At 35.5% G+C, this 23,370-nt stretch overlaps 2 protein-coding genes and 1 long non-coding RNA gene across 3 annotated transcripts; all 3 read left to right on the top strand.

Moving 5' to 3' along the window:
* The first annotated feature begins 3,072 nt into the window (after positions 1–3,072).
* Positions 3,073–5,621, top strand: LOC139862531 (uncharacterized). The gene is made up of 3 exons (XR_011764216.1): positions 3,073–3,544; positions 5,379–5,439; positions 5,515–5,621. It is a non-coding gene; the product is annotated as an uncharacterized lncRNA (long non-coding RNA).
* Positions 5,622–9,875: 4,254 nt separating this feature from the next.
* LOC139863287 (uncharacterized) lies at positions 9,876–10,990 on the top strand. Its single transcript, XM_071851922.1, has 2 exons — positions 9,876–10,755; positions 10,815–10,990. Exons 1-2 carry the CDS (start codon positions 9,876–9,878, stop codon positions 10,988–10,990), a joined length of 1,056 nt encoding a protein of 351 aa, XP_071708023.1.
* Positions 10,991–21,008: 10,018 nt separating this feature from the next.
* On the top strand, positions 21,009–22,809 carry LOC139863286 (wall-associated receptor kinase-like 20). The gene is made up of 2 exons (XM_071851921.1): positions 21,009–21,645; positions 21,725–22,809. The coding sequence occupies exons 1-2, from the start codon at positions 21,009–21,011 to the stop codon at positions 22,807–22,809; spliced, it is 1,722 nt and encodes a 573-aa protein (XP_071708022.1).
* The last annotated feature ends 561 nt before the right edge of the window (positions 22,810–23,370 follow it).

Raw genomic sequence — 23,370 nt, 5'->3', positions numbered from 1 at the left:
CTGGATATCTCGCTGGTTCGTTAGGACCTTTAAAGGGCTTTTTTGTATTTAAGAATTTAAATATAGGGTATTATAGTCTTTTAAACCTTGGATTAGCTAATTCATTTTTTTTGTTAGCTAATAGAGTAAATGGATGGTTTAGATGAATTCTTGGTAATGATCCAATGGTCATAATTGACTAACCAACATTAATAAGGAGAGATATTGCTTCTCTTTTAATGTTTAAAAGAGAATCAATGTAATTATAACATATATCGTTATTAATATAATATTAATATTAATATTATATATTATATGGTAATATAATATGATATTTTAGGTAATGAAATTTATATAGTAAATTAAAATAGAAAATCTAGTAATTCAATTAATATATGGAAATAACTGATAGAATGACACGTGATAAGAATAAATGAGGTGTTGACACGTGACATAAATTAATTAGGACCTGACACGTAAGATTATTGTCACGTGTTTTATATGATTTAATTAATATAGATAGATAGATAGATAGAATGAATAGATTTTATTCAATTATAGATAATTTCTTATTTTTATACTTATTTCACAAAAGAATAATTTGAATGACCTCGACGTCCTTGAATTTAGTATCCAAGCTCCGTCTCGAGACAGTGATTACATTCGGTCATGTACATACGTGGTCCATGAAGACGTCTGACGTCGAGAGAGAGTGCATATGTGGATGGATAAGGGTGAACTCCTAATCAGGTTAAAGGCACAAGTCAGCATCAGATTTATCCACGTTTGCATTAAATAACCACACGGTGTCACTTTCTTTATGCTGGATTCCAAGTCAATAATACTTTCTATTAATAATTACCAAAACCATTCTACACAATGCATTTTGTTGCAGTTTAAGTCCGTTTATTTTTGTTGTTATTCCGTATATTGTGGCGTTAGTAGTCGTTTAAATTCTACTCCGTATATAGCAATGTAAATGTAGTAAAACATTTTAAACTTATCGTGCCAACGGTATAATAAATTTCCATTACTTTCGGTTCATACCACAAAATCATATTCCAAGATAAAATGGTCCTCAATGAAAGTTGAGAAGCCTTTTTAATAAGTCAAAGACTTAGACATCCATTGAATCTCGTTGTTAATAATGCTACAACGTAAGAATATGATTTCCTAAGAGGCTAAGATATATACCATATACGATATGTCGGGTTTGAAGATAGAACAAACAACATTATCTTCTCCGAAGATAGTGTCTAGTTATTTCGACTAGTTCCATCAAAGCATCGACTATACTTTTTGAGTTATAGGGCATATATAAAAGATTTGTAAGGCGTTAGTATCATAAGATTACCTGCTTTATCACAAAGTAAGTTTGAAACTTTAGATTATATGCTTCATAAAAGAATACGCATTTATTTATTTAAAAGAGTTTTTAAAACCAAAGTGACCACAAATGTCATATGTAATACAATATATTAAAGTTTAAATAAAACAAAGATGAAATCCTCCGTATGCAACCAAGCAAGTAGCGGAAGCACCTGAGAATAAACATGCTAAATGTCAACAAAAATGTTGATAAATTCACATGTTTATAAATAAAATATAAGTTTAGACGACCACGAGATTTCGCCGTAAAACATTATCAAAAGCTTATATAAAATGAGCACCTGAAATACAAAGCTTAACACCACACATAGTATCCTATACGATTTCCTTTACCCCTTTCTAGTGTACACTTATTGTATCGTTTATGAAGTAATAAACACCTGAGTTAATGTAGGGTGGGGTTATCAAAGTATTTGACGTATTCAAGTAATGAGATTTTTGTGTAGTAACGCATGTATATAAAATTTATGTATTCGTGTCTATGTTGTAAAATATAAAACGGCATGTATTGTCATGCCGAGTATAAACGGTAAAGTTTGAAAAGTGGGACTGGGAACTTACTTTTGATTGCACACTTAAGTATTTAACAAAAAGAAAAGTAAGTTGAATATCCTCGCCCGAGTACTCAATCTAGAGATACGTGTTAGTCAATAAATGTCTAACAAAACTAAATTGGATCATAGTGTAACCATAAGTCCTATGCTCGAGTTTGATACAAAAGCCTTCAACAGTTTCCCCAAAATTTAGCGTGTTTCTGAAAACAATTCAAGTAGTAAACGTTGCGGATAACTTTAATAAATCCTTTAATTCGAAAAGTGTTGACTAAAACAAAAGTCAATTGATTGAATTGATTACACACTCTATAGTTCATAAGTCAACTCATAAAAAGTATCTCAACTAGTTTTGGTGCTCAGTAATGTCACCACATGTATTAAACCGAGCAACACTATTTAGTACTAGTGTAAGTACCATGTAAACTCTTGTACTTTGACCAAAGACTTGAAAAGATAAGTACTTTAACTCCACAATTTCATTTGACATCAAAATATGGATATAGAAAAACTTTACCTCATTAATTACAATTATTAACATTAACATTAACATTAACATTAACAATACTTCTAAATACAATAGAGTTGTCAAAATATCATTAGCTAATTGCCCCATTACTTACTGTAGAAACCGATTGAACAAGGGGGTTAAGATCCAACCTGACAATTTTTTTTCCTTATGCACAACAATTGTTGTTTCAAAACATGTGTATCGGCAGGGACATGTTAGCCCTGTGTTGACTTTGTCAACCCATCCAGCGGTCCCCGGTAGCCCACTGGAGCCTGGCGAAACACCATCACCCGTTTTCCCACAGCATGCCAGGCCCGATAAACGAACCTGCATTGTCATTATTTCAATCTTCGCATGCGTGGGACCAAGAACAATTGTTGACCCAAAAACTATCTTAATTCCCCAACAAGGTGGGGACGCAAACGTCAGTCTTATCTATTTATGAAATTGTAATATTATAATATAAATTTGGAACGATTTAAAATGAGTGATTGATATTTTCACTTTAATCTATAGTTTCTATTATATTGCTAAAATGACGATTTCATAAAAATGCTATTTCCCTTTATAAAAGAAAATCAAAAAAAAAAGAAAAAATTTAAGAGCAATATAATGTCATAATCATTAAAAAATAAATTAAGTAATTAAAATTATAAAGATACCGAGTAAATTTGTAAATCATTCATCAACCATTCAGTACTGCATTCTATACTCCAAAAACCCTTCCCATTCTCTCCTTCACAAAAACCCTAAAAAAATTTCCATCAATCTACTGCTTCATCCAACAATCTTCATCCATCAAAACGTAGGGGTCGTGAAACTGGAGTCACAAATTCGGGTTTCACTCCCACGATCCCATCTCAGACACGTTCCATTTTTTGGCTCACCGCTTCCCGATCGTCTTCATCATCCCTTCCAGATTGTCTTTTTCATCTCTTATTATGATTCTTATTATGATTCTTCATCCCTTATTAGGATTCTTCATCCCTTATTACTTTTATGGTTATTTGGTTATCGACATGTGTTTTTTGAATTTATTGGATATCTCTAATTATTTTTTTCCCGTTGTTGTTGGGTGTTTTTTTATTCAGGTTTTGCAGCTTCGACTCTGGAGGTATTTTTGTTTCGTTAATAATTGTTTCGTTAATAATTGTTTCAATAATGCATAATCATCAATCTCAGTGTAAGGACTATAAGAGTATTTGGAATTGTTCCAAATGGACACTTCTACTTGCTTCAGTTTCTCTTCTATTACTCCTGCTTACTACGATATGAAGGTTCTAAAATTAGATTTTGTAATTTTGTATGTTTAAGGTTTGTGTTTGTTGTTGGGGTTTGATTTCACACTTGAACTTCATTTTATAGCTTCAAATTGGAATTTGACATGAATTTTTCAGTCCTTACTATAAGGGTACTGGGATTGATGATTATGCAGTATTGAAACATATTGTGCAGCACATCCTACTCATCATCTTGTTGTTGATGTATTCATACATATGATGGCTTGGTTTGTTTATTTGTTAAAATTATAAAATAATATAATTTTTAAATCTGTTTATTTTTTCAAGTAAGACAAGTGAAATTCTTTGTTTTGGTGTAGGCTCAAACCCATTACAATGACACTTTGATGTTTCAAGGTTTTTTAAATGTAATGTGCAAATAAGAATTTATTGAAGTTTTGATTGATAGTATTTGATAGGGAGACAGAAGAATATGGCTATGGTGAAATCTTTTTCCTTTCTTGCTTTTTAAAGTGACCTGCATTTTTCAACTTGAAATTTAAGATTAGATGGTTTAATTTTACCTATTTAACTTCTTTTGGACTTTTTTAGCTATTCTGGAAGTAATACTAAGTTAGCTAGATTGTAATTTGCTACTGTTTGTTCAAGGTTAGAGCATAAAGGTTATCTGTTCATTATTAGATGATTTTGCATTTCTACTTTTTATTCAATTATCAAATTCTTACAACTACATGATAGTAGTTTTGGTGTTGAACATTGATTTTTAAATGTTTTTGTAATTTTATCACATTGTTTCCTGAATGCTTTCAACATTTAATCACATTGTTTTATCACCTTTATCTATTTGATCTTTTAGGTCTCTGTATTTACATAGCACACTGATTGCAGATAGTGGGTATTGTATAAAAAATTGCGAAGTTTATTATTTCGTTCACATAATTACAAAAACTTGATGTGTTACAAATATTTACCTTTTCAAGTGAACACTTTTGTGTTAGTCAGTATATTCCTAAGACTAATGATGAGATTGTGAAGGGGTTAGTTGCCAAGAGTTTTGGAGACATGGTTTTTGACTCCAATAATAATGTTGATTGTTTTCAAATATTTGGTTGAACATCCATCTATATACTGTTACAAGAAGCAATTGGTGATGTATTTTTGCTATAGTTCTACTAAAAGTCTTAAGCACCATGATGTAGACACTGCAAAAAAGTAGCTTCACTTTTTATGTATGTTTTGCCCTCATACGTTCTTTTCAATTTTGTTGCCATATGTGATAAGAATGTATATTCTATTCTTATTTTATATAATTATATTTGATATTTGATATTTGATATAACTAGAAACACATGGTCAATGCAATAAGTCACTCTGTGTATTGACTAGGAACTTTTAGATAACTAATAAGGAAGTGAAATATGGTTAATGCATATATGGTTCTCTTCTATTTATCATAGTCAAACAACAGTTAGTGCAACCATTTGAATGCAAGTGTCAAACTATTAGTGTATTTTCAAGTGCTTGAAAGGTGTTTGATAAAATGTCTGAAAAAAATAGACTTACATGCCTTGGTTTCGTCATAGCTTATTTCAAATACTGGATAAAGTCGTGGTATATATGTATGTGACAATTATATGTTTTGTTAATAATGTTTTGATCTATTGATAAACATCAATTCAGTTATTCATCGTTGTTTTTTAACTGCAGCCAATAATATAGTGTTTTGATATATTGTTGATGATGAAGATGATACATTTGGATCCCGAAGGTTTGTTTTCGGTTATCTCTAATTCGCCGTGTTTATTTATTATGTATTTAAAGCTTTTTTTTTTTTTTTTGGTAGAATTGATGTGCAGTTTAGTAAGTTTGTTATATTGAGCTGAATATTGTGTCTAATGGGACGAGAATTTGTAATATGTTGTATATATTGAATGTGCCAGTTTGAGCCTAGATTCAAAGTATTTGATCAAAAGTATGTGTCATTTGATCTTTCTACAATTCTACGTATGATTTTGAGATAACTCTAGGAACAATTTTGAATGAGAAATTCCATGATATTACTTTCAGTGTCACAAATGCTATTCATGTCTGGTTTGATAACTCCATTTTAAGAACATATTGAAATTAAACATCCCATGATATACTTTCAAGGTCACAAACGCGTTAAATATATGTTTTCTAGATGCTAATTTAGATGTATGGAGAGAGTCAATGTAACTCCAGGTAAACTCAGATACCCTGTACAAGTGACGGATTTGTTGGCATAGCTACACCTTCTCTTGCAAGGATTATCCAGGTTCGTATTATCATACTTTGTTCCTATCACTCTGTTCAACAACGATCTTGCTGCTAATTTGTTCTCCATGTGCTGTGACCCTGAGCGTGTAGGAAGAATCATTTTGCAGAAACATCTATAAGTTGACTTTGATAAATTTTGTAGTTGTAAATGCCTTCTGTTTATACTAAATTCGTTTCAGTATACAAGATCTTATTACAAAGTAAAATTTGGTTTTTGTTCAAGTATCCCACATCTTTTATATTTTTGTTAGCAAATGTTTTTAGAAAGAATAAATTTTGGTAGCTGTAAATTAATATGGGATAATATGAACTTATGAAGTGGACCAAAGGTATCATGATTTTTGTATTTGGATATTTGATTTGGTTTATTTACTATGTTTTAGTTTCTTACAAAAATGAGTTGCTATTGATATTAATAAATCAATAGCAACATTGACTTAACGTATTGTTTCAAGTCTTCATATGCACTTATGCTTTTTTTAATTTGACTTAAGATAAAAGAGGCCATATATAGTGAAGTTATTTTTTGTACTTTCATTGATTTATGTTCGACTCAGAGAGTCAGTCTCCAACACCTAAAATAAAGACCATTTTAATTACCTATGTTTTGTTTGAGACATGTTTTCTCGGTAGTCATTTGAGTTGCTATTGGATACCATTTATTTGTACTGATGCTACTATAAAATGTTAATTTAAGGAGTCATTTTCAGTTGATATAATTCTCCGTCTCTATTGGATGTTATCAATTTGTATTGATCACCGTAATAATTCCAATTTATATTATGTTATCATTTTACTTATAATATAAAGTTTTAATGATGATATATGATTTTATAACCATTATTGTATTAGTCTTTTTTTTATCTTTCTTTTCACAAAACCCGTGAATTCACGGGTCTTTAAACTAGTATTTGATAAAATCACTATAGTTGTGTATTATCTAATTGTACTGTACAAACTGATATTGCATAAAAATGAGTTAATCAATCAAATATTGAAGTAGAAGTATAATACCCATTTAAAATGAGAAAAAATTAAACTATTAAATTGAAACGAGAAGAGTAATTCCCTTTTGCGTACCTAGCAAAACTTTTGGGATCACATTTTTTGAGTTACGTATGGAGGTTTACGTAAGTGACAAAATAAGATAATTTTAATACATAATAAATAAGTCATTTAGTTTATCAATTAAGATGCAACAAACTGCTAGTCGTGTAAAGATTAAAAAGGCCTAGTGTGCATGATGGGTGTCGAATCCAACAAAAATAATCCTACTTTAAATATTTGTAGTTAGCACAGGTAGGTTCGATTTCACAGAGATTGGTCAAGATTATTTCTCTAATTAACGAAAAAGGGGGGTTTTGATTTTTAGCAACTAAAAACTATAAACTAAAGTAACAACTAAAAGTAAGCAAGTAAAGGTAGACAAGTAAAGATAGATATATAAACTAAGACGAATATAAAAATAAAAGGATACAATCTAGTTAAAGGGTGCAATTTAGTTATGAATTCGGATCAATCATCGATATCAAATCATCTCAAATACTTATGAATAAATTGGTTATAGTTGTTAACAAGCTCTAACAACCAGCTTCTTCTCACGGTTTCGAATAACAAAACAAGCTCTTTCTATATTACTCTAACCAAATAATTAGTCCTAAACAAGCTCTTAAGACTTAACTTTCGGTAGCATTAAATCCTAAAGAAACCCAATTATGATTGAAAAATATGCAAGCTCGATTCATCTAAAGCATATCACATATTCACTTAACAATAATCAAAAACTTGACCATAACTAATATTGCTAATTGCTAATAATATTGGAACAAAGAAACAATTACGTATTTCCACTTCCAAATAGCAGATAAACTGATTTTGATAATAAAATAACAAGAACAAGATTCAATTAATCAAATCAGCAAACATTAAACAATTAGAGAACATGTAAATATTCATAAGCATTCAAAATAAGATTCAATTATCTCATAACCCAATTGGATTCAACCCTAATTTGACCTTTAACTAGAAAGTAAAAGAATTAGCCACACATGGCTTTAAAGGTAGAAATCACAACTAACAAATTGAAGTTTGCAATCATCGATTAGCAAGAAAAACGCAGCAGCAATAGCTCCAGAAAAACGTAGCAGCAGCCTTCGACTTTGTGTTTTCGTCATGTGTATCGTGTGTCCAATTCGGCCAGCAAATAGGTGTATTATACGCCTCAGATTGGATTCTTGGCCAGCAAGACTTTGATGTCGATTCTAATTCCATCTCTTGATTTGTGCATATCTTTAGGTCTAAGATGTTATCAATCCCTCCAAGTACGCCAAAAGTAATCTGATGTGTTTTTCATCTTGATTTGGTTTCATAAAATACATAATAGTCCTCCAAGTCCCATGCTTTTGTCATTTTTAAACTTCATCTTTTGCTTCTACAAATAACAAATATGTGTGAGGCATTTTAATCCTTAAAAGAGCAATATTAACGAAGTATAACGATTAAGTACCGATCAATATTTTATAAACGAAAATAGGAGTAAAACCACAAGTTAAGCACATATTAAGTTAAAACGTTTAGGGAATATGTATAAAAGGTATGTAAATTTTGAGCTTATCAGTGCATCTCACGTGATGCTCACTAACGAAAGAGAATTAACATTTGTTATATTAGGAACTAACGACGTAACATTTTTAAACATTAGATTCATCAGTCAATGTTAAAAAATATGCTAAGGGTGCGTTTGATAATACTGAATGATTTAGTGCTGAATGGTTCATAATCTGAATGGTTCAGAGTCTCTGAATGAATTTAGTTCTGAATGGCAATAAGCTGTTTGATAAATATTTTGAATTAACAGTATGAATCAATTATATCAACTTGTTATCGTTTAACATTAACAAAAACTTCAATATACTTATTTGGTAAGTGTTCTGGATACGATTTAAGAAGAATATTACATATAATTTAGCCTCTTAATGGTTAAGAGAGTGTTTTGAATCTGAATGGTTCAGCACTGAATAGTGAACTATTCAGCACCATATCTCATTCAGAGGTCAGAAACAAACGCACAGAATGCTGAATGATTCATCATTCAGTGCTGAACCATTCCATTAAAAGGTAAACAAACGCACCCTAAGCCAATTGGTGAAACTTTTAGCTAATTAATATATTACACATAATATGCTTTTATCAGTTCACCGGAATCTACATATATTCAGATCTGGTGATTTTGCGGTTATAACCTCGACAAGCTTCAAATGACAGTCGGCATATAATTGTAAAATCCTATCACGACTGTCTTGATCCATGGGGAAGAAAAATGGTGGTTTTGCGAAGAAAAAACCACAAGAAACAGCAACTAGGGTGTTAAAAAATCGTAGTGTTGAAATTTCTGATGATAAACGAGGTAATGATGATCAACAGGAGAAGTATGACTCGTCTGATCAATCAGATAATTCAGTTCAAAAACTTGATCCATTGATCGGTCTGCCTAAGAAAATTGATGGGTCAAAGAAGGATATGGATGCTGTAAGTGCTCACAGTGAAACAAAAAACTCAGATAAAGAATCTTTGTGTGGTGCAAAAGGGGTAACTCAGGAGCAAGGCAAGTCGGTAACGAATCGAAATCAATCGGATGCTGCTGATGACAACAGCCATGTTTCTAAACATGATGAACAGCCGGATCCTGAAGTTGAAGAGAAAGATCCTGGGAGTCGTTCGAGGTTGAAAGTAGGCAAGCAACAGCCTTATGTGGAGGAGTATCCTAGCCTTAACAATCTATATCAAAAGATGGATATGACTAGAACAAATGTTCCTGACTTACATGAGAATTTTTCATGTAAGAACCAAAAAATAGATGAAGCCTTTCAGAATGATGCTAACTCTCAAGAATCTACTGGGGAATAAATGAAATCTTACTTGAATGTAGCAGGAGAATCAAACGTGTCACGTAAATTGAACTTTTGTTTCGTGGAACCTCAGGTAGATTTGGATGAGGGGATTGATGTTGTGATTCCATTATCATCGGTGCAAGAGGTAGCTAGCAAATATAGTTATACATTATATGGCTACTTCATTGGTAAGCGAATTGCATTCCCTGTTGTTCAAAATTATATCTTGAATGTTTGGAAGAAATATGGTTTAGAGAAGATAATGATGAACTCGAAGGGCTTCTTCTTTTTCAAGTTTTCATATGAGGAAGGTATGTTGAGGGTGTTACAGGAAGGGCCGTGGATGATAAGAACTATTCCGATTATTTTGAATAAATGGTCCCCGAATATATCTTTGACTAAAGAAGATTTAATGAAGGTGCCTGTTTGGGCTCGTCTATATGATGTTCCTCTTGTAGGATTTACTGATGATGGCCTAAGTGTGATTGCATCAAAAATCATAAGGCCTATGATGTTAGATGCCTACACAAGTACCATGTGCAAAGAGTCTTGGGGTCGCCCTAATTTTGCTCGAGCGATGATAGAAGTGTCTGCGGAAACCGATTTGAAAGAATCCTTAAAAGTGGCTACTCCTAGTATTGATGGTGATGGGGTAACCATGGATGAAGTTCGAATTGAATATGATTGGAAACCGCCTCGATGTTCGTGTTGCAAGGTATTTGGGCATATGGATCTTCATTGCCCGAAGGTGGTGTGTGTAGAGGCTGTAAAAGATAAGCAATCGGACAAGAACTCAAAGAAAGATGCGGATGGTTTCAAGGTTGTCTTAAAGAACAAAAGAAAAGGTGTTGCAGCTATGAACCATAATAAGGGAAACAAGGGTGGTTTTGGTGTTGGTAAACCAAAACAAAAGGTGGTCTATCGTCTGAAGGCCACTTATGATGATAATAAAGAGGTCCGAGAGATGGAACAAGTAAGGATAAACAAGTGAAGGTTAATAACTCGTTTGGAGCTCTTGTGGATGAGCCGAGCGATGTAGAGTCTGATAAAGATGAAACTGCCACGTTTATGGCTGAGAAGCATGCTCATAAGGTTACGGCCCCATTTGGCATGAAATCGGGTTGGCTTTAATGAAAACATTAATGTCTCGTGTCCTTAATGGTGTGTCGTTGTTTTTTTTCTGGTTTTGCTAGTCATATGTTTGATGTTTAGGTTTAGCTAGGTGTTTGGTTGTTTGTAAGGCCGCAAGGCGTGCTTGTGGTCGTTATTCTTATCTGTATTTTTTATTATTTTTCATAAATAATATTTACCGGGTGAAACCCTTTACCAAAAAAAAATTACACATAATATAAATTATCATGTGGTTTTCATTGTTTACACTAGTAGCCCTCGTAAATACTTTCAAAAATAATTTGATAATTTGCTACGCTGTATTCTCGAGTTTATTTTTAAGCGGAAAGGAGTGGAAAAGAAAGGGGATGAGAGTGTTTTACTATCCTTCCTAATCCGCCCAAATATAGGCGGAGAGTGTTGTTAACAAATTATAACTGTACTAACCCCTCTAATCCTCTACTCTCTTCTCCTTTCCACTTAAAATAAAAACTCGAGAATCATATTTCCCTCTCTTTCTTTACCCCTTTTTCTTCAGTTCATTTCTTTTCAAAACGTTTAATAAATCGACTACTAGCCGACCGAGACTAGCCACTTCGCAACTAAGGGTTGTTCGCAACTAAGGGTTGATGAATGATAAATTATCATCCCATCCCAAAATATTTAACTATCACCACATCAATCATATAAATTTTTTAGTTGAATTCAGGTTTAGGAATTAGGCTAGGGGTTTGGTGGAAAGTAGAAAGGTTATGAAGATGTGAAATTAGAAATGAAGAGTGATGAGAAGTCAGTATGTATGTGCGGGTATTCACCTGCACCGTTACCTCAATGCTCACCGTTATTGTCTCCGGTGGAAGTTAGGCTTCCGGCGTCAATTGATACCGGCAGGTTTTGGACTGATGTTTGTGGCGGTCAGGTTTTATTACTATTTATCTGTAACCTCAATTTTTTGGTAACTTATGTGAAGTTTAAAGTTCCATCTAATTTTTCACTTGCACTTATTTGCAATCAAACTTCAAAATGCAGGTTCACTAGATTTTAGAGGGTGTTTGTAATTCATTCATATTTCAACTTAATTTTAAACACACAATTTAAGGCCTCATTTTGTTTTGGTTTTTGTGTCTTAGAATTTGTGCAAATTCTAAACATTGAATTGTGAGTGTTAATTAAATATTGTTGGAAGCTTCGACGAGCCCAACACACCCACTATAGAGGATCGAGTCTATACAAGACTCACTACACCAACACTTTGGCGTTGTTTAACCTTTAATTTTATAAATCCTTAGTGCACAATGTACTTAGGCGACAGTGTCGACCATATATCTTTAGGCGGTATAACCGACCATGTATTACTTAGGCGGCAGAGCCGACCATATAATAAGAACAACAAAAGTGCACTAAGAACTTAAACACAAACTAAGGCTTGATCGGGAAACTTAACAAAAACACTTATATTAAATTACAATTACAATATTACTTACAAGCTTTCTCTTCTCTACTTTCGCTAACTCACACTCTTCTTCTCTTCTTCACAACTCACTTCTTATTTCACTCTTACTCACAACTCTCACAACTTACTTCACAACTTAAATGAAATCTCCTCCCATATTTATACTACTCTATGGAACATTCTAGAACCTAGATATTTCCATGGATATATAAATATCTAGATATTTCTACAACCTACAAATATCTAGATTTTTCTTTTACATTTCAATTTCTAGATTTTTCTCTCATATTCTAATATCTAGATATTTTCTTATACATATTAATATCTAGATATTTTACATATATACATCTACTAATTCCATATTATTTTATAACACCAAATTTGCATTGTATTTTAACACTCCCCCTCAATGCAAATTTTCTTCCAACGATGTCTTGCAGACCATTCCAAGTGCTTCTCTAAATTTTGTAAACTTCGGTTTACTTAGGCTCTTGGTGAATATATCTGCAACCTGTTCATCTGTCTTTGTTGGCATCATCTTGATCTCTCCTTCAAGGACCTTCTCGCAAACATAGTGATAGTGCACTTCTATATGTTTTGTTCTCGCATGAAAGACTGGATTTTCTGCTAGACGAATAGCTGATAGGTTATCGCAGAAAAGCTTTACTTGATAATCTGTTGATTGATGAAGATCTTCCATTAGTTGCTTCAACTACATAATTTCTTGTGTTGCTGATGCTGCCGATCGATATTCTGCTTCAGTGCTTGACAAGGATACTGTTGGTTGTCTCTTGCTGCACCATGATATTACTCCTGATCCAAGACTAAACATGTATCCAGTTGTTGACCGTCGTGTATCATAGTCTCCAGCGTAATCGGCGTCACAATATCCAGTCACCCGACATTCTTTTGTTCTCTTATATAAAATGCCAAAGTTAATAGTACCTTTAACATACCTTAAGATGCGTCGTACAACATCAAGGTGAGGCTTCTTCGGATTGCTCATGTATCGACTAACCACTCCAACTGCATAAGATATGTCTGGCCGGCTTAGTGTGAGATAAATAAGACTTCCGACCATCTTTCGATACATGGTAACATCTTGAAGACTTTTTCCTTCATCTGCTCGTAGTTTTGTATTCGGATCCATTGGGGTTGAAATAGGTTTGCAATTAAGCATTCCGTACTTTTGTAAAAGATCTCGCGCATATTTCTGTTGTCCCAGAAATAATCCTTCTCTTTTCTGCTCTATTTCGAGTCCAAGAAAATGTTTGAGTTCTCCAAGCTCCTTCATATGAAATCTGATAGACAGATTCTCTCTTGTCCTTTGGATCTCCTCATAGTGATCTCCCGTGATGATTAAGTCATCCACATATACTAGCACTATGGCTAGTTTTCCTCGATCTTGTTTCACAAATAAACTAGAATCTGAAGGAGCAACTGTGAAACCACTTTGTACTAAGAACTCACCAATTTTTCCGTACCAAGCTCTTGGAGCCTGCTTCAAGCCGTATAGTGCTTTCTTTAATTTGCAGACATGGTCAGGATGGGACTTGTTCTCAAAGCCTCTTGGTTGATCCATATAAATTTCTTTGTCAAGTTCTCCATGTAAGAAAGCGTTCTTGACATCCATCTGCCATAACTTCCAAGATTTGCTAGCAGCTAAAGCTAGTAGAGCTCGAATTGTTGTGATCTTCGCCACTGGACTAAACGTTTCTTCATAATCCAGCCCATATTGTTGAGAAAAACCTCTAGCAACAAGTCGAGCTTTATACCTTTCAATGGAGCCATCTGATCGAGTCTTCACCTTGTAAACCCATTTACAAGATATTGGTTTTACATCTTTTGGCTTTGGAACTAAACTCCATGTCTGGTTTTCTTTTAGTGCATTAATTTCTTCTTCCATCGCTTTCTGCCATTCTTGACTTTGTGCTGCTTCTTCATAAGTGGAAGGCTCAATAGGTATTGATTCATCCACATGAGCAGCATTGGCATACCTCGGATTAGGTTTCCTCGACCTTGTTGATCTCCGTAATTCTTGCACATGCTCCTCGGCATCCATTTGGCTTGGACGAACCTCTTCGGATGTAGATTGATGTACCACAGTTTTCCATGGACTCGTTTTCTTAGAGTACGATCCATCTCCTTCTTTAATTGGATCCGATATGTGCTCTTTATGTTCTTCTTTTTCTTCTGGACCTTCTTCTAATCCATGAGATTCTGGAAGCTCTATCTTTTGAGGTGACCACCATGAAGACGCTTCATCAAATACCACATTTCTTGAAGTATGACACTTTCCGGTATTTGGATCACAACATCTCCATCCTTTTCTTGATTCATCATAACCGACAAAAATGCACCGAATTGCCTTCTTCTCAAATTTGCTTCGTAGATGATCTGGCACGAAGACGTAGCATACACATCCAAAAACTTTAAGATGGTTGACGGTTGGTTTGATCTTCCATAATCTTTCATATGGTGAAATATATCCCAACTTTGTTTGCGGGAGTCTGTTAATCACGTATGAAGCCGTCCTCATACATTCGGCCCAAAATCTTCCTGGTACATTCTTACCATGAAGCATACTTCGACAAGTTTCGGCAAGGTGGCGATTCTTGCGTTCCGCCACTCCATTCTGCTGTGGAGTATTGGGGCAAGTTAATTGCCTTCTGATCTTGTGCTTCTCAAGATAGATGTTGAACTCGGTTGATAAATATTCTCCTCCATTATCTGTGCGTAAGCATCGAATCTTAGTATTGAGCTCACTTTCTACCTTGTTCTTGAACTCTTTAAACTTCTGAAAAGTCTCTGACTTTTCCTTCATGAAGTAAACCCATACATACCTTGAGAAGTCATCAATGAATGTCACCATATACTTCATACCTCCAAGTGATGTTTGTTTCACTGGGCCGAAGACATCCGAGTGTATGAGCTCTAGTGGTGTCTTGGACTGATGCGCTGACTCCTTGAATGGTAATTGGTGAGCTTTGCCAAATTGACATCCATCACATATTGTATCTGTTCGGATATCAATTTGAGGAAGCCCATTTACTATGCGTTTCACCATCATGTCCTTTAACTTATTGTATCCCACATGCCCAAGACGTTCATGCCACAGATCAGCCGTCTCATTCTTTCGAGTCTTATCCACATATGCTGTTTCAGCAGATAGTACATAAACCGACTCTATTCTTCTTCCTTGCATAATTGGATTGCCAACCACCTTCACTCTCTTGAATACGGACACATCTTCTGGTCCAAAGAGCACATAATTCCCTTCTGCTGTCAATTGTGGTACTGACAGTAAATTCTTCTTTAGGCCTGGGACAAGATACACCTTCTCAAGTTGGAGCTTATGAGAGCTGCCTTTATTTGGAATTATTGTCTTTCTAATGTGAGAAATAGATAACCTTGAATTGTCGGCTGTCAACACGACTCTCTTTCCTTTGTAATCCTCCATTTCTTGCAGCTTTGTCCCATCGTTGGTCATATGATTTGAGCACCCAGAATCAATGATCCAATCATCTTTGTAGTTTATTTTTGACTTTAAGGTTGCTGCAATAGCTTGATCATCCATGTCAGCTTCAACGGAGAGTCCTGCTTCTGCATCCCATGTTTCCTCATTATTGGTTGCTTCGAATGTGACCTCTTTCTTCTCATCTCTTGCGGTGGCCACATTTCCTTCGAAAGTTCGCCTTCTGGGGAATCTACAATCTCGAGCAAAATGACCCTTCTTGCCACAATTGAAGCATTCACCATTCTTTCTCTTATCATTCTTCCCGTATTGTTGGCGATGATCTCTTCTTCCTTGTTGAGCTCCCCCTGAAGCGTTGCCTTTTGATTTTGGGTGACCCTTCCACCCATATGTCTTACTTTCTTTCATCGCCTCTTGTCTTCGAGATGTTGCTTTCTTTTTATTGGTGAAGAGTGCATCTTCTCCGTCTTTTACGGTTACTTCATTCATCTGCTTGGCTAATGCCTCTTGATTTGCCAATAGATTCTCCAGCTCTATTAATGATGGTTGAGTAGGCCATCCTCTCACAGCGGCTATAAATCCATTATACTCGGATCTTAAGCCGTGGATGATAATTCTCTTCATCCTTGCATCACTCACTTTCTCTTCAGGAGCAAGTTGAGATATCTCACGGCAAATTGATTTCACCTTGGTGAAATACTGAGAAATAGACAGACTTCCTTGTGAGATACCCGCGAGCTCATTTTCCAAGAGCTGGAGGCGTGCTTCATTCTTCTTTGAAAATAATTTTTCAAAAGTTTCCCAAGCTGCCTTTGGTGTTTTCTCGTCACGGATGTGCTCCAATAGATCCTCCTCGATTGTAGTCTTCAATATAAATAAAGCCTTCCCGGCCTTGATGTTCCATTTTCTCAAGGCTTCAGCATTTTCTTTCGGTGGAGGCGTTGTGTCACTGCCAGCAACTATTTCCCATAAATCCTGTCCTTGTAGGTAGGATTCTATACAAGTCCGCCAATAACCATAGTTGTGGTTATTGAGACTCTTGATACCACTGCTCGTACTTGCAAGATCTGCCATCATGACGTCCAACGTCCAATAAGCTTGGTCCCTGACCGATGAGCTTTCACAGTTCCTAACTGTGCTCCGACAGAATCTCCCTTAGAGCCTTGGTGAAAACAAGTCGATGTAAACGTCCAACGTTTACCGATTTCCTCCACTAGAAATGGTCCCAAACGACCCGCTCTGATACCAATTGTTGGAAGCTTCGACGAGCCCAACACACCCACTATAGAGGATCTAGACTATACAAGACTCACTACACCAACACTTTGGCATTGTTTAGCCTTTAATTTTATAAATCCTTAGTGCACAATGTACTTAGGCGACAGTGTCGACCATATATCTTTAGGTGGTATAACCGACCATGTATTACTTAGGCGGCAGAGCCGACCATATAATAAGAACAACAAAAGTGCACTAAGAACTTAAACACAAACTAAGGCTTGATCGGGAAACTTAACAAAAACACTTATATTAAATTACAATTACAATATTACTTACAAGCTTTCTCTTCTCTACTTTCGCTAACTCACACTCTTCTTCTCTTCTTCACAACTCACTTTTTATTTCACTCTTACTCACAACTCTCACAACTTACTTCACAACTTAAATGAAATCTCCTCCCATATTTATACTACTCTATGGAACATTCTAGAACCTAGATATTTCCATGGATATATAAATATCTAGATATTTCTACAACCTACAAATATCTAGATTTTTCTTTTACATTTCAATTTCTAGATTTTTCTCTCATATTCTAATATCTAGATATTTTCTTATACATATTAATATCTAGATATTTTACATATATACATCTACTAATTCCATATTATTTTATAACACCAAATTTGCATTGTATTTTAACAAATATATGATTTTGAATGCCTTCTTGTTGCACATTACTAAATGTGAGCGTTAATTAAAAGGATCTCGAATGACTTAATGTTGCACATTACTAGAAGTTGTATGTTACATATTTTTTGTTCTGTGCATGTTTTTTTTATATATATTATAGTGTCAAGTTGTACACAAGCTATTAAAGAGTCTGTTGATCCAGCCTAAATTCAACTAAAAGGAGCTAAAGATAGGATCGAGTGCAATGAATGAGGTTGGTGTTGTTGTGATGTTTTGGAGATTTTATGATCGTCTTTGGTTCGAAATATGTCCCGTGCTTGAACCTTTAAGTTGATGTCATTTGGGCAGAGTAACGGTATGTGTTATCGCCTCCCTTTGAATGAAAGGTTATGTCTTCTATTTATAGGAGAGGGTAATGCCTCTAGGATTCTTGCGCACTTCTTGTGCGGATTTTTTCACACTTCGCAATGTACTGAAACCTGCACGATCTTGTGCTATGCGCAATGTGCTGATTTCTGCACAATCTTGTGCTATGCGCAATGTGTCTGCACAATCTTGTGCTATTCGCAATGTGCTGAAACCTGCACAATCTTGTGCTATGCTTTTGGTGGCAACCAATTTGGTCAATTGGGTACTGCCACTGATCAAGTCGAGGTATATATTTTCCATAAGTTCATAAATTAAATTATGAGGTAACTATATCTGTATGTTGTGTGGCCCGGCATAGTGCCGTTGTTACGGGTATGTGTGACATTTATTATTATACAGTAAGCATTTTAGATGGTGCTACCTCAGTTCCAATTTTATTGGTGATCTTCCTTTTTTAGATGTTTCAAACTAATTGTCCTATTTCAACTTCAACCGGTCAGGGAGGGTTTATGTGGAGAATAATGAATTCTTATCAATCATCGGTACAATTATTGCACGTTTCTAAAACCGTGTATAAATTTTTAGTGGACAATTAAATTGGGACTGAGGGAGAGTATTAAATAAATGGAGTGATATATGACCAAACCTGTTAATTCGTTACTTTTAATTACTGAAGATGGGATGATGCTCTGTTGAGGATGGAACAAATATGGTCAGCTTGTTCCGGAGATGTAACAGACCGTAGCATTCCATCTCAAGTTGGGTTAGAAGGTTTTATTCCAAGAGTTGTTGCACGTGGTTGGTGGCACACGCTTCTTCTTGCGGAAATCCGTTAACTGATTCGTTTCTTCTTTGGCCATTTCAGATCAAAAAAATTTTGTTAGGTTAGTAGTTGATCTATCATTGAAGAGAAGAGTACATGTATATGCATATTGTTTGTACATTTTCCGGCGAACCTTATCGGAGTGATAAGGCTCGAATATCCAGGTCACGAAGGTAAGTCATATAGGTGAATATGCGGGGTTTATCCTCTTCGTTGGCGATTCCCCGAAGGTAGCGATGCATGGATTGCTTTACGCCATCGAGAGAGGGTTTTTAGCATAAGTATTAGATTCTATATTGAACTGAGTGTGTTGAGTGAACATGATGCTTCCATTCCTCTTGCATCCATATTTGTAGGGATGGAATACCATCTTTCGAGGCATTTTTCGAGTTCCCATGCACTATAGAAAGATTCCTTGACTTTCCTTAAATGGGTCCTTGTAAGAGAAAACATTGTTGTCTCTTGCCTTAGTTGGCAATGGTGGCGGCCGAGCTAGCAGTAGCCTCTTCACATTGACTTTTGGCAAACCGAGGTTTGGTGCACTATATTCAATGTCATCGCTTCGTTACTACACGTCTTTACAGACCTTTGTTTCTTTATTGCTCCGTGAAGATTTGTTTGACGAAGCAATTTTAATTATGTCTAAGTTAAAGCATGCTGTTGGGAAAATGAAAATAATAATCTGATGAGTCAAAAGGATTTTGCAGATTTTAGAGTCTGGAGATTTAGAGTCTGAAGTTACAGACTCTGGAATTGCTGGAGTAAACGGTTGAAGATTTCTTGAAGCAAAAGCCATAGAATATTCTGGAGATATGCTTGTTATTTAAGAAGATTTGTTTTGAAGATTTGATTTTATCTCCAGAATTTACTTCCTAGTTATTAGCAAATTTGGTTTGTTTTTAGTTTATCTTTTTCATATTTATAGCTAAGTAGTTTTGGAAACCAAATCTCCAGATTTGGTTTTTATCTGTATAAATATGGACGTATGGTTCATTTGATAGATGTACTTTTCACGGTCAATATCATTAGTCTTCTATTCTATTATCGTGTTCTCTCAATTTCCGCACTAATAATTCATATCTATTGTTTAAGTGAGAGTCTGGTGTTCATAGTTCAATTACTGTGAACTAATACATGCTACCGAAGGTGGGGTACACTATAACATATATACATACGATAGTCAATTGTGTACATGTGATCATCATTCTTTGAAGCTTTTAAGTTTCTTGATTGTAGAAGTTGAATTGTTTATTACATTATTGTACATATGTCAATAAACTTGAGCACTATTCCTTTTAGTTTTAGTTTCCAAAATGTATCTTGATTACAAAAACTGTCAAGGTTGTAAAGGTCGCGAGACGGAGATGAGTCGGTCGGGACTTTGCGACGACTAGTTGGTCGAGTCGGACGTTGACTAACGACTCAAACCCAAACCGATTTTGACATGGCTATTTACAGTTGACTGACCCATTAGACGTTTTTTGAGCAAAACGAGACAGAATAGTCACCGAACCGACTAGTCGGCCTAACGGCGGCCATTTACCACACTGAAAATTGTTAGCAAACATCTTAGTTGTATACTTAAAATTGTTATACCTATTACATCAGGATTTAAGCTCTAGAAGACCATTGCAATAACATTTTGGTGTTTCATTCAGGTATGGTACTTTGCCTTTAAAGCAGAACCTAAATGCTATACGTTAATCGCGTCTCATTACTTAAATACATAAAGTTTTCTTGAATGCGTAAGCAATGATTTTTTAGTACAGTTAGTTCTTAGGGGGACATGGTCGGTCATGAAAAATAGGCAAGAAAATAAACTCTAATTTAGAAATTGCTAGAAACCACAACCATTATACCTAGAGATTGGTCCTAGTTGTAATAATATTGAAAGGACATTCATCCCCTAATTTACTAATTACGGTTTTCGATCCCAAACTTCAATCCCAAAGACATTATTCAATTTCTTTGGACCTGTGTTCATTATAGTAACCACTTTTGGTATATGGAAATACAATATAGTGTGCGTCGTAAGGTTGTATCTGTTTTCTCATGCAGTTACCATTCTACAAATACTGGAGTGGTCCAGTCTTTAGTCATTATCACCTCTATTCAAATGACAATTAACTTAGCTTTAAAAATGATGATTATGATTATTACACTTGTGGTTGGCTTGCTAGTGCATATCACGTGTGCTAAGATTATAACCTGCCCGAGTTGTGGAACCATTCGGGTTCCATATCCACTCAGCACCACACCCACATGTGGCCAACCGGCTTACAAGGTCCGATGTGTTAACCGCGCGTTGAAATTTGATACGCTTAACAACACTTACCCGATTATATCAATCTCCCCCAAAACTCAACAATTAGTGATCCAAAGGTCGCATCTGCTACTAAACTCCTGTATCAACGGTACACACGGTGTCAAGCTAAATGCATCGTTCCCCTTCACCATCACTCACAGCAACTGTACTGACCCTGACGTGGAGTTGATGTGGGCCCCACCTCCAGAACCGGGGTGTAAAACACAGGCGTGTTGCGACTCGACGTCCACTTGCAGGGCCGCTCACGATGGAATGCTTAGGTGTTTCTGTAAACCTAAACTTCACTGGGACGCACTTGGTGCCCGGTGTGCTTCAGGTATATCAACTTAAAAACGAATTTATATTTTAGCGCTAACGAATAATAGTAATTGATCTGTTAATATATGTATATGCAGATTTTGTTAGTACCAAACCAAGACGAATCATACTCGTGGCAGCTGCAATGTGCAGTGTTGTCATGCTTCTATCTGTTGCGTTAGCCGTTACAATGTTCGTTCATCATAAAAATATTAAAGCGGAACATAAACGCATTGCTCGTGAGCGTGAAGAGATGGTAGCGTCGGGTGAGGGTGGAAAAACCGCCAAGATTTTCACCCGCAAAGAGATCAAAAGGGCAACAAACAACTTTTCGTCTCGCGGTCTTCTCGGTGTTGGCGGTTTCGGTGAAGTCTATAAAGGCGTGTTGGACTGCGGCACAACGGTGGCTGTTAAATGCGCCAAGCTCGGTAACACGAAAAGTATCGATCAAGTCCTGAACGAGGTTCGAATCTTATGTCAAGTCAACCACAAGAACCTCGTACAACTTCTTGGTTGTTGCGTGGAAAAACAACCTTTGTTGGTCTACGAGTATGTTCCGAATGGTAGTCTTTTCGATCACTTGCACGGTTTAAAAAAACAACGTTTAACGTGGACGCAACGTCTCGGTATTGCGCGTGATACAGCCTCAGGGCTTACTTACCTCCATTTTTCTACGTCTAGCCCGATTTACCATCGTGACGTGAAGTCTAGTAACATTTTACTCGACCACAAAATGAAAGCCAAGGTGGCGGATTTTGGTTTGTCTAGATTAGCTCAAGTGGACGTAACCCATGTGACGACATGTGCTCAAGGTACGTTAGGGTACCTTGATCCCGATTACTATTGGAATTATCAGCTGACTGATAAAAGTGACGTTTATAGCTTTGGAGTGGTGTTGTTAGAAATATTGACTTGTTTAAAAGCTATTGACTTTGGTAGACCGACAGATGATGTAAACTTGGTTGCTTATGCGAAGCGAATGGTGAACGAGGAAAAATTGGTTGATGTTATTGACCCGATTATTAAAAAGGATGCTACGTTGTTGGAGATCGATGGTATGAAAGCGTTTGGGTTTCTTGCAATGAGTTGCTTGGAGGAACGAAGAGAAAACCGACCTTCAATGAAGGAAGTGTATGAGGAAATCGAGTATATAATGGGCGTTGTAGCAACCGCGGATGAATGACTATCAAGTGTTTCTTTAGTTTTTGATCATGATTTGTGCATTATATCATGTTCAACACCTTGCATTTGGTGTACATCTGGAGATGTACACTGTGCTTCAGGAGTTGTACGTTAATAAAGGATTAGCTCGTGTTGCATTTGGTAGCAACTTCTAATAAAAATTGCTGAGATACGTTGTATGTAGTATTAGTGACTAATGAATTTTTAAGAAATCAGAAACCCCATTAATTGAAAATGTAGAAAGTATTAACAGGACTGCTGCATTCAAGCCCTAGCCTAATGAATCTGCTGATCTTGTTTACCCCCAAATAATATATCCTTAGTATATAACTAGTCTGGACCGGCCCGTGCGTTGCGGCGGGGGCTTTCGGACTGCGTATTCATATTTAACGTAGCGTTGTGTATTTACAGAGGGGAACACGACCCATGTGTTAAGCACCGTTTTAGATGTCGTTGTATTAAGCGTTTTTTAAAAAGTATCCGTTTCGAACGTAGTTAGTTTTGTTTTGTTTAATAAATTTTTTCGAGTGTAACGGTGTTGTCGCAAAAATTTAACTCGCGG

Source organism: Rutidosis leptorrhynchoides, chromosome 8 (genome assembly GCF_046630445.1).
Source record: "Rutidosis leptorrhynchoides isolate AG116_Rl617_1_P2 chromosome 8, CSIRO_AGI_Rlap_v1, whole genome shotgun sequence".
NCBI lineage: Eukaryota > Viridiplantae > Streptophyta > Magnoliopsida > Asterales > Asteraceae > Rutidosis > Rutidosis leptorrhynchoides.
The sequence above is the reverse complement of the archived record's forward strand: the minus strand, read 5'-3'. Positions and strand labels throughout refer to the sequence as shown.